At 44.4% G+C, this 12,220-nt stretch overlaps 1 protein-coding gene across 2 annotated transcripts in view; it reads left to right on the forward strand.

The window, feature by feature from the left end:
- The first annotated feature begins 1,826 nt into the window (after positions 1–1,826).
- Wdr41 (WD repeat domain 41) overlaps positions 1,827–12,220 on the forward strand; it is a 50,087-nt gene continuing 39,693 nt past the window's right edge. For both annotated transcript variants that reach the window (XR_009592382.1, XM_060385590.1), the window contains exons 1-2: positions 1,827–2,068; positions 4,247–4,362. Coding sequence is in view for 1 of the 2 variants with exons in the window: in XM_060385590.1 (XP_060241573.1) it covers positions 2,018–2,068; positions 4,247–4,362 (167 nt within the window). In the remaining variant the exon portion in view is untranslated. The remainder of the gene's footprint in view (positions 2,069–4,246; positions 4,363–12,220) is intronic.

Genomic DNA, 12,220 nt, shown 5'->3' on the forward strand with positions numbered 1-12,220 from the left:
ATGTGAACATGGACAAGCTCTGGAAGATAGCGGAACATCGGGATACATTTTCAGCTGTCTGGACAAGCATACTGCCTTGTTTGAAGGTACTCCTTATAGAACTAAAATTCTGCTGCTTTTGGGCTTCCTTTCTCAGGAGTGAGACTCCCTTCCATCTGTCTTTTCCTCTGCAATGGGGTATTTGTATAGCAAATAGAGTACAACCTTCACCTGGTGTTTCTGTGGTTGTTAATTGTCATCGTGACTGGATTTAAAATGACGTAAGAGAGAGCTACACTTCTAGGCACAGCTTTGAAAAATCATTTATTCATTCTACATCCTACATCAGTGAGAAATGTTTCTAGGAGAATTAGCTGTGGGAAAAAATCTGCCTTTAGTCTGGGTGTTGTCATTGTGTGATCTGGGGAACTGCGTTGTGGATAGGCCAGGGATGGGCGTTGGGGAAGAGGCAGCTGAATGCGGCTTCCTGGCCTGCCCTGGTGTGACTGCCATGGTCTGCTCTGCCCTCCCACGTCATGGACAGCGTTGAAACTGTGAACTAAACAGCTTCCCCCTCCCCTTAAGTTGTCTTTTTTTGGTCACAGTGATGTGAAAAGCAACGGTTTGGGAGTGTTCTCTTGTAGAGTGCACTCAGAATGAATAGGGATAATTATGTTAGTTCCCAGAGTCCTGGCAACAGGAGCAGTTGCTCGAATCTAGTGTCTCTAAGTGGACTGTAGAGCTCAGCCTCGTTTCTGCCTAAGCGTTTCTGCTTTGTCTCTAGAAGGCAGTAGTTCCGTGGTTCTTCATTGCATCTTAGTACATCCATATCCTATACATTAATGCACTAGATGGGACATTTTCACTACAAGGAGCTTCTTTTCAACTGAACAAATACATATGTCAGTACATATGAGCTTCCTTCCTTTTTTCCTCCTTCCGCCCTCCCTCCCTCCCTCCTTCCTTCTTCCTTTCTTGACTCACTTTGTAGACAAGGCTGGCCTCGAATTTACAGATATCCCAGCCTCCATTAGCACTGGGATTAAGACACGTACCACCATGCCCAGCTGAGAACTTTCACAAACACATTTGTAACGAATATTAAAGTAGTTATTTTCAAACCTTGCTACTCCAGAGGATCATCTAATGAACTTTTCTGAAACCTTGATTTCTATACTGCAACCAGAGACTGCTTTTCTAAGTCTACTTTTTCAAAAGTTACCAGGTAATTTTCGGTATGAAGCCAGGATGTATAACCACAGTTCTCTGACTAGTAAGAAAATTTAGTGGTTGACATTGAATACTTGGGGCTAGAAATGCTGCTCAGTGGTACAGCAGCATATGCAGAGCCCTGGATTTCTAACTGCAATAGAGCCAGGAAGAAAGCTGGCAGGGAGGGAAGTAGATGCCTTTGCTTTCTGTTTTGGAAGACTGTCTTAAACCTAGAACTGGCTTTGACATAAGACAGAGTAGGTCTTAATTCCATCATAGCCATTTACTGGCTTTTATCTTTAGACAAACGACCTAATCTTTAAGCGCTTCTGATCCCTGGCCTGTGAAAGGGAGGTGTTAGGGTTATTATGAACATTTACACAGGCAGCACTGGCACAATGCTTGTCCTGTAGCACACAATGATGGCTGCTTATTTGGTGCACAAGAGGGTCACTAGATTCGTCCAGGGCAGAAGTCTACCGCAGGCACACCTTCTCCGTCAGGTTCTGGTGAAAACGGGAGGTTTCCCGGTGCGGACCAGCTCGGCCAAACCGGGTTTGGCCAAGCGCAGGCCCTGCGGTGTGGTGGCCGCAGCACAGTCCACCAGGGGGCGCCCGGGCAACCTGCGCTCTGAGCCAATCGCACGGCGCCCACGCGCGTGCTCGCTAGGACGCGGAACCTCCGCCTAAGCCGCCGCGGCCTTCCGCGAGGGCTCCCGAACTAGACTTCTGTTTTCCTGCTGCCTCATCCCTGCCTCACCCAGCCGCAGCCCCGGCGTCTGCGCCGCGGCGGCCCGCGCTGCTTGGGCCGCGGACGCTCCGGCGCGATGCTGCGCTGGCTGATCGGTGGAGGCCGCGAGCCGCAGGGCCTGGCCGAGGTAATCCGCGCGGGCCCGGCGGGAGGGGCGGGGCCGGGCGAGTGAGGGGCGGGGCCTGGGGAAAGGGCGGGGGGCGGGGCCTGATTGCCTGCGGCGTCCGGGCTGGCTAGGGGCGGACCGGGGTGGGGGGGAAGGGCGAGGGGGGCGGGGCCGGGCTGGCTGCGGGGCGGGGCCTAGGGGGGGAAGGGCGGGAGGGGCGTGACAGGGCGGACTGAGGGACGGGGCTATGGGGCGGGGCGGGGCCTGTAGCTGGCGGCCACCGCCTAGAGCCCGCAGGCTTCTGCGGAAATTTAGGGCCGCCCAGGGCCACCTTGCCTCTGTTTAGAAAGTGTGGCTTAACTGCAAAAGGGCGGGGGCGACTGCCACTCTTGATTTGTTCGACTGCCATTTGCTTAGGGAATGTGAACTTAACCAAGTTAGAAAATGATTTCTGTTTATGTAGTTCGTGTATTGTCTCTGTCATGTTTACTTATACTTGAAAAAGCAAAACAGTTTTGCCGCCTTAAAAATGTTAACATCTGAAATTTGCTTCCCGTGCCACACGAAACGTTTTTCTTCCTCATAGCAAGCATTGAACAGTTACGATTATTGTGAACAACTCATTTTTAACTCCTTCATAGTTTTGTCGTTGACAATATGATTTAAAAAAATCACGTATTTCATGTAATTTATAAGTCCCTCAGGTTATGCAAGAACTGTGGATTATTGACCGACCAACCACATAACATATATATTCGAATTAATCTGCTTAATGGTTAGAGTATTTTTATTAAGCAGTTCTGTCGTTTGTGGCTAACTCTCACTTGTGGGGAAGCAATTTCCATAACTGAGCGACTGCTAAAAGGGAGACAGGATAAGTGCAAAATCATCAGCATGGGTGGATTTTTCCAGAAAGCACTGAGGCATGTAAAAGTTCTTCAGTTGTGTAGCTACCTTGAATATGTAAAAACCCGTGATTTTCCCAATGATGAGAGAACATTACATTCAGCCTGCCAGTCTAAGTGATTCTCAATCTTGGGGTAATCTTGTCCCCAGAGGATATGAAGTATCTTCTGTTGGCCATGCTTAGGTGTGATGGGGGAGTGTGTGGAGAGAGGGGTGCTGGTCAGTGAGTATTCTAACACCCAGGAAAGACCTCAGTAACAAAGGCTTCCCTAGTCCACAATGTCATCTGTGTCAAATTTAAGAAACCATGGTAAAGAACAAAGCTTTTAATAGCAACATTGTACTGGGTTTGACCCCAGAATTGGGCTCAGTAAGCCTGACCTTGTAGAGTTAGTCCCATGGTGTGTGTCCTCAGCATGGATCTTCCAGGTGATACTCTGCGTGTTGGAAATATCTTCATCAATATTGTTGTCCAGAGTTGAACTCACCAGTCTCAATGATTTCATTACTGTCTCCGTTAAAGCAGATATCTGAATCCTTGCAGTGGGCTGCTGTAGTCCAGATTTATTAATTTCATCTGCAGCTTTGTTTCTAATGAAGTGCACATGTGTCTGTGTTTATGTGTGGGACTACACGTGTGTTTGCATGTTAGTGTGTGTGTTTGCGTATGTGTTTGTATGTCTGTATGTGTGTTTGCATGAATATATGTGATAGTGCATGCACGTGTGTGTATACATGTTTTCATGTTTGTATGTGTATATGTTTGTGTGTATACCCTGTGAGTGCATGTGTGAGTGTGTATGTGTGCAGCTATGTGAGTGCATGCATGTACATGTCTGTGTCTGAGAGAGAGAGAAACAGAGACAGCTTGTAGGGGTCAGTTCTTTCCTTCTATCTTGAGGGACTGGTGCTAGATCTGAGGTCGTCAGGCTTAGTGACAAGTGCCTTTACCTGCTGAGCTACTACCTTCTTGGTCACCAACAAATTTTGATTGAGAAAAATTCCTAAGAGGACTGAGTTAGACTGGCCCAGTGTTTTAAAGTCAGGTTCATCAGGACTCAGCAAACTAAAGTTTACTGTTTACAAATTTATTGTTGCTTGAATATACTAAGGTTTTTGGTTAGAGAAATACTTCCATGTAGAACTGGCAAATTATCTACCTCATAGTGTAGGAACTACGTATATTAACATTAGAACATAGTATCTTGTAGTTTTTAAAGTCTTTTGTTCTTCCACGTACATTTGTAACCGTACAGTTATCTTTCTGATTCTGCTCTGTTTTCTCATTACAAGAAAGCTGCTTTGCAGACAATAGGAGAGGACCAGAGTCAGAACCCCTACACTGAGCTGCTGGTACTGAGAGCCCATGATGATATTGTCCGGTTTCTGGTGCAGCTGGATGACTACAGGTAAAAGATTTCCTTTCTCTAGTGGCCACTGTTTAGAAAATGAAGAGAACCTTGTATGTTAAAAATAACTTCAAACTTAATTCATCCTTTGTAAAAAATTTCAAAATTCTGAAACACAACCAGCTGAAAGTTGTAACATTTACTACAAAGTTGAGATGGACTTTGAACCCTGATGGTAATATTTTAAACCCTTTTAATCCCAGTGTCACCTTGTCATGTCTGGTGGCAATTACATTTGTTTGCTCTTTTCTTTGATGTTTTGGAAAAAAGTGACATGAGTTTTTAGAAATATTCTTACTAGTTTAGAAGAAGCAAATAACTTTCAGAATTTGAGTTGTAGATGTCAGGTCTGAGAAATAAATATGTCTGGTGTTTAATACTAGGTATCTGCTCGAATAATCTTAATCTGAATCTTTGTCATTGATGAACCTATCTAAAACTATACGTTATTCTCCAGTTCCTGTATCACACATGCTGTGTCTGTCATGTAGAGAGAAAGGTGCTCAGGCCCGAGGGCCCAGTACTTAGCTTATCTCTGAGCCTGGCTAGCAGCAGCTGCTTCACTGATGGTGTAACTTCTTAATCTGATCTCAAAGTACCACAAGAGTGAGGACTCTGTTCTTAGGAATTACTATTTTGTTGTGCATTCTTCTTCGTACTACATAACATGTAGGCTGTGTTGTTACATGAGTGAATGACCCCTGCTGTAATTATTTTTAACTCTCCTGCTCCTGAAGTCTGTTGGGTCTTTCTTGGCCTTTTAAAATTTTCATTGTGTATAGTTTATTTCTGATCCAAATGGAGGTAGGCCACATTTCAGAGAAAGGCAGAGTCCTCCACAGCATTCTCCTCAGCTCAAACACCAGCCATCATCTGTGCTTTCAAATCACCTGTGCTTCTGGCCAGCTAGCTGCAAGTCCCAGCTGCTCCCTTGGGTTTGAAAATTCCCTGGAAGGACTCAGCAAAGCATTATACTAATGGTTACACTTTTATTACAACCCAGACATCAAGATCTGCTGCATAGATTTGGATAGAGGGAGGTCAAGAGTCCCAAATGCATGACTTCCATGTCCTCAGGACTTTTTGAGACGTTGTGTGTACTGCCACAGTGGGAGCCCCCTGGAACTTTGGGCTTGCAGCTTTTAAGTGAGTTGTCATTGTGTAGGCATGTCTGTGTGATGGGTCTTAATCACAAGACTTCTGTCCTTCCCTTGCAAGTTGGCAGGTAGGTCTGATATTGTCTAGTATCATGAAGACAAAGTCTTCCCATGGTTCACCTCTTCAGCACAGCCCAACCCCTCTTCACATCATTTAAGAGCCTACATTGAGTCACCCATCAACATGAACATTGAAGACACTTATATCACTCAGGAAATTTCAGGGGCTCAGAGGCACACTTTTGGGAACTAAGGGCCAAGACCACAAAATAGTTAGACACTGTGTCTTGGCCATTGCCCCTTCCACAAGTTCCCGGCCAGACTGCCTTGTTCTCTTTTTTTTCCCCCCTGGTTTTTATTTTTATTTTTAATTTTTTATTTAACTTTTATTAATTACACTTTATTCATTTTGTATCCCCCCATAAGCTCCTCCCTCCTCCCGTCCCGGTCCCACCCTCTCCCCCCTTTCTGCATGCATGCCCCTCCCCAAGTCCACTGATTGGGGAGGTCCTCCTATCCTTTCTGATCTTCGTCTATCAGTTCTCATCAGAAGTGGCTGCACTGTCAGGGTTCTAGGTTATCTCCATGAATAGTCCTTGGTTGGAGTATGAGTCTCTGGGAAGTTCCCTGTGTTCAAATTTTCTTGTTCTGTTGCTCTCCTGGTAGAGTTCCCAGGACCAGATGGCTTCAGCGCAGAATTCTACCAGACCTTCAAAGAATAGCTAACTCCAATTCTCTTCAAACTGTTCCACAAAATAGAAACAGAAGGAACATTACCAAACTCATTCTATGAAGCCACAGTCACCTTGGTACCTAAACCTCACAAAGACTCAACTAAAAAAGAGAATTTCAGGCCAATCTTCCTTATGAACATTGATGCAAAAATACTTAACAAAATACTTGCAAACCGAATACAAGAACACATCAAAGATATTATCCACTATGACCAAGTAGGCTTCATCCCAGGTATGCAGGGGTGGTTCAATATACGGAAATCCATCAATGTGATCCACCATATTAACAAACTGAAAGAAAAAAAACCACATGATAATCTCCCTAGATGCTGAAAAAGCCTTTGACAAAATCCAACATCCATTCATGTTCAAAGTATTGGAGAGATCAGGGATACAAGGCACATATCTAAACATAGTAAAGGCGATATACAGCAAGCCTATAGCCAACATCAAACTGAATGGAGAGAAACTTAAAGCAATCCCACTGAAATTAGGGACAAGACAAGGCTGCCCACTCTCCCCATATCTCTTCAACATAGTGCTGGAAGTCCTTGCTAGAGCAATAAGACAGTTGAAGGAGATCAAGGGGATACAGATTGGAAAGGAAGAAGTCAAATTATCACTATTTGCATTGTTCTCTTATTGTGCTGGGAGACAACCAATCACAGCATGTAAGCAAGCATAACCTGTAACTTCCAGGCCTTTGCTCGATATTTCTCTTCACTAAAGCCTTAGACGTTTAATGTTTATCTATTTCAATGCTAGCTCAGTGTGGGAACTAGCATTTCTGTAGAGGTGGGACTTTTGGGTAGCTGAGAGTTTCATGTGTCACATTTAATCTTAGTAAGTTGCTGGGTTAAAAACATTCAGATAATAGCTTATTTCTACTTTTATTTATTCTAAAATCATTTTGTTTGCAATAGTAAGTAATAAATATAAAGAATACTCTTGGGATCTAGACTTTAAACTTTATACAGACTGTTCGGATTCCATGTCCATGCTGTCTGTCCTTTATGATATGTCCTCAGGATTATTATTACATAGGTAGAAGAATTTGAGAACAGGGCTGAGTTGTAGCGTAGCCAGGCAGTAAGTATTGACAGTCCATTTCTCTACAGTGACTCTCATGACTACCTCAGCTGGCAATGACAGGAACAGTGTAGCTGAGGGTGTGGTTGCTCACGTGTCACCTCACACTTCATGGTGTGAAGCAGAGCAACCAGCACACCCTCGGTTGTAGCTTTTTATCCCAGTTGGATGGCAGTTTTGACTTGACTCACTTGGCTGAGCCTTTTCCTTTGGGATTTGAATCAGGCTCGTGTGTGTGTGTGTGTGTGTGTGTGTGTGTGTGTGTGTGTGTTCAGCCAGTGGACTGGCTACGGTGGACCAGAGGCAGGATGGCAGCCTTCTCCCTCCACGTGGTGTGAAGCTGTGATGCTGTGGGACAGATCCCAGAGAAGACACTTGCATGTGCCGCGCCTGCTTGTGCCACGTTTGCCGCTGTTCCACTGACCGAATGAAGTAAGAGCTGACAGAGGCCGACTAGGATGACTGGGTTCTACCCCTCCATGTGCGGAAAGCAGGGTCCTGGTGTACTTGGTGGCTGTAGGCCTAGGGGGTGATTGATGGCCGTGTTTGCCTCGTGCCTGCAATGGACAGGAGGTCTGTCTTTTGCCTTTAGTGGTGCTAGACCTTCACAAATCACTTTAAATTCTTTCTAATCAAGTCAGAATTGTATCAAGGTTAACATATAGTTACACATAAAAGCTCATTTGCAGACATTCTTTAAAATTTTAAATTCTGTAACAAAAAGTCATTATCAAGAATAAAAATTTAACTAATATATATGAAAATCTGCTAGTCTTAATATTAGGAAGATAATTCTGTCACAGTGATTTACTGTTAAAGTTTGTTCTGCTCCCCTGGAGGAACTGGATTGAACTCAGGGTTTCAGGCATTCCAGACAAGTGTATCAGCTGAGCCCAGTCCTCAAAGTGCTTTTTAAAATAATTAATAAATACTGTTTGTGCATGTTGGTGGGATGTTTTCATTTTTAATCGTTCAGTTTAGAATTATCTGTGTTGTGTTAGCACATTATTAATTAATTGTTAAATTCCAGAAAAACACCTACTCAGTTTTTAAGCAAATTTTGTATGTTTTACCGTTTATTTATTTATTTTTACTTTTTGTGGGCATTACATTCTAGCTGTTCAGCTATTGTAATCCAGGTTTCACGCTTCAAGTCTTTAGATAATATCATCTGATTGAAAATTTTGCAGAAGGATTTTCTTGTTTTCTTGGCGGCTCAGCTAAAATCAGTGAGTGGAAAATTTTCTCGATTGGTTTTTGAAGATACAAAATAAATCCTGTATATAGCCTAACTGACAGCTGCCTTTTCTTCTCCTCTTTGGTACTTTTTGAACATGGAGTGAGGGTCCTATTGATTGGGAGATCACTGAAGAGGGCTAGGCCTCAGCAAGAGTCTTCCAGAACATGGCCTGTGCTGCGGCTGCACGCACTGCTCCAGCTCCTGCACATTAAGCCACGCCGAGCTCACAGCGCGTTTGCAGGCCAGCTGGGCCTGCTGCTCGTTTGGCCATTCCTCCCCTCCAGGAAACAGACAAGGTTAAATAGGACGGTGATCACGACTGGAAAAGAGTCAGATGACCCATGAAGCGCTGGACTGCAGAAACGGCGTTTCTAGGGGGCTGGGGAAGCTGAAGTTTTAAGACAGTATTGTTGGACAGCCCCTGAGAACAAAAAGCATGCTCTGCCTTTAAGAAGGTATTTTTAAGCTATGAATGTTTCTTCTCATTTACTACATTCAGAGTGTAGGGATCTGCAATCACAGTGGCTTCAGAATGCTGAGGAAAAGTGGCATGCGCCTGTGATTCTTCCTAGCTGTAGAAAGGCTGCAGCAGGATCACAAGTTTTGAAGCCGGCCTGGACTACATACCTCTAAGAAAATATTGTACTGAAAATCAGACAGTGCAGTAAGATTAAAGAGCAGACTGTCCTAATTCTACGATTCCCGCAGAAACTATGTAATAGTGCTAAGTGTATGCATTGTTAGTGAGAATGAAGAACCAGTAGGATCGGAGTGGGGGCGTGTGGCCGTCTGGATGCTGAGGAGACCTGGTTCCTGCCAGCCCCGTGGGGAGTTCGGGAGGAAGGATTGCCCATTGGGTACATGCTCTAGACAGAAGCAGCCTGGGTTTGTGTCACTTCCCTTGATGGTCTTCTGCTGAGAACCATCCATGCAGAGCAGGCCCGTAATCCTAACATCTTGCTTAGTACCCGGAGCCTTGGAGCCAGTCCGATTTGAAGTCCACAGCTGGAGGCGGCGAGACAACACGTTCTTCACAGCTGGGTAGCTAGTCCCCTCTGGAAGTCTGGAAAGTCCTAATATACTTCCATTATTGTATGCTAGACAATTTAATTTTTAAATGTCACGAACACATTTATGTAGCTTTTGGGCAGCCTTTTAAGAAACGATAGCTGGAAAATACTATAAGCAGAACCCATTTTATCACAAGTTTCAGTAGCCAGTTATTAACAGACTTTGCAGCAAGGTTTTAAAGCTTATGTCTTCCAGTCTAGAATTCTGACTTACTGTAATAGATTTTGCTAAAGCCCATTTAATGCCAACAGAACAAAACCAGCTGTGTTCTGGCACAGGATTCTCAGTGACTTGTGGTAAATTTGCTTTTGTTGTTTTGGGATGTACTTTGAGCTGAGTGACTCAAAGCATGCAGATACCATTTGACACATGTCTCGCCACTCTCTCCTGTTTTCCGGTTGTACATTGTCTTCTGACTGTAGCTACATTTTGCTCAGTTAGCTAAATGTAAGGTTTGAGGGGGTGACAGGAGTGTCAAGGCTGCAGCAGCTCAATGCAGTAGCATCATTACATTTGGGGAAACACAGAATTGGTATAATTGCATTTCAACTTTAAATTCTACCTTTTAACAATAAAGTTGTATAATCTCTAAGTAAAACCATTCTTTCTCAGCTAAAAAAAAAAAAAAACCCTTACTTATTTAAAAATATTGCCTTCATATTTTAAACTAGAGCTCAAACCCACCTGACAGTTTGAGTGTGGATAAGGAAATAACTGTAGTGAGTGGCAGCATTGCACACATGTATAAATTCACGTGTTCCAATGATCTCAAAGGGTGCTCACTGCTCACCATTGGAGACACTAAGGAACTAACATAATTTTGAAAATGATAAAGGAGCAAAATCATGACCTATATTACTTTTTTTTTTTTTTCAATGCAGTTTATTCAGGAACCTTGAACAATCATCTGACCCTGGGGAAAGCCAGCCCACAGCTTAAATAGCCTCTGGGTAGCCAACCCAGGCGTGCCACGTGGGCAATGCAGATAGGTCCACATACATGGAAGCAAGCCAGATCCTCAGCCTTAGCCAAATGTGGAATTGTTTGTGACAGAGAGCACTCACCATCGGGAAGGTGGAAGGCGGAAACCAGCTCCATCTTTAAGGCACAGCATTCCGCAGCTCTCTACAGTTCCCCCTTTTTGTTTAGACGCATCAGGCAAGAGTAGAGGTCTGATCTCTGATATTGTCACAGTAAATTCTACCAGAGTGGACGCAGGACTAGCCACAGGATTATCAACATGGATTGCTGCAGCCATGAATCATCTGAAGGAATGGGCGGGCATGGGAGCGTTAGCAGGCCTTCTGGTGTTGGTCTCCTGGGTTTGCCTGTGGTATATATGCAAGATTAGAGTCTCACAACAGTGTGATGCAGCCATGATCATTCAGGCCTTTACAGCCATTGAAGCAGGACATTCTCCCCAAGCATGGTTGGATACCATAAAAAGCTAAAATGATACGCTCAGGATGCGAGGCTAAGCACTGCACTCAGGGTCAGCTGCTTTCGACCCAGAGAAGAGCATGTCTGATTGCATGCGGGTTGATGCCCCAGGTCCCGCCTCTGAGAAAAAGGTATCGGACAGGTCTGATGCTCTTTGGGTGGATGACACCTAAATGAACATCGGTACAAAGTCCTATATTACTTTTTAAACTATCTTAGGATCAACATCAACAGTAATTTGGGAAGAAAAAAAAAAAAGTCTTTCTGATAGGAGAATTCAAGCTAGAAAGCATAGTAAAATTGGAATATCACGATTGTATAGCCTCAGGTGTGTAAGAAAGCTAGTCCTGTACCCGCCAAAGGTTAAACTGATAAAGAGTAACAAGAGAAACAGACATGGAATGCGTGTATTGTACCCACACAAAGCGTTCTCAGTGATGAAGAAACAACGCAGAGACTGGCACCTGTGCCAGTAGAGCATCACGGGAGTGTGGTGGCGGGTGTAGGAGGACCTCAGCTTGGTTTTTACTTTATGGAGATGGCTGACATGTATGTCTGCGCATTGCTTGCATGCTGGGCACCACAGAGGCCAGAAGAGGGTATCAGATCCCCTGGACTGAATTATGGCGATTGTGAGCCATCTGTGGGTGCTGGGAATTGAACCTTGGTCTTCTGCAAGAGCAGCCGGTGTTGTTAATGCACAGCCTTATCTCCAGCACCCCTAAGGTAGCATCACAATGAGAGCACAGCAAGTTCCTCGTGATGAGTCACTCAACGGAGCTTAAAACGGGGCTTCCATAGCATCCTCAGAAGAGAATAGTCTGAGCAGTGGCAAAGCAGAGGCACAGCACTCTCAATTTCTTGTGGCGAATCCTGAGAAGAGGGAGACGTTGGGGAAATGGATGGTTGGGTGGAGCCAGTGAATAAGGTCTGCATGTGTGGGCTTTTTCAGTGCCGGCTCATCTCCAGTCATAAGCTTAACCCTCCTCCCTCAGGGACGATCTGTGCTGTTTCCAGAGGGATGGGGTTGGGTAGAATCTTGTTCTTACCTTTTTTTCCTTGCTATAAATAATTACGTTAGGTATACTTGGGAATTATGTACTATGAGACTCCTCAAATGAAATAAT

Source organism: Meriones unguiculatus, chromosome 6, assembly GCF_030254825.1.
Source record: "Meriones unguiculatus strain TT.TT164.6M chromosome 6, Bangor_MerUng_6.1, whole genome shotgun sequence".
Lineage (NCBI taxonomy): Eukaryota > Metazoa > Chordata > Mammalia > Rodentia > Muridae > Meriones > Meriones unguiculatus.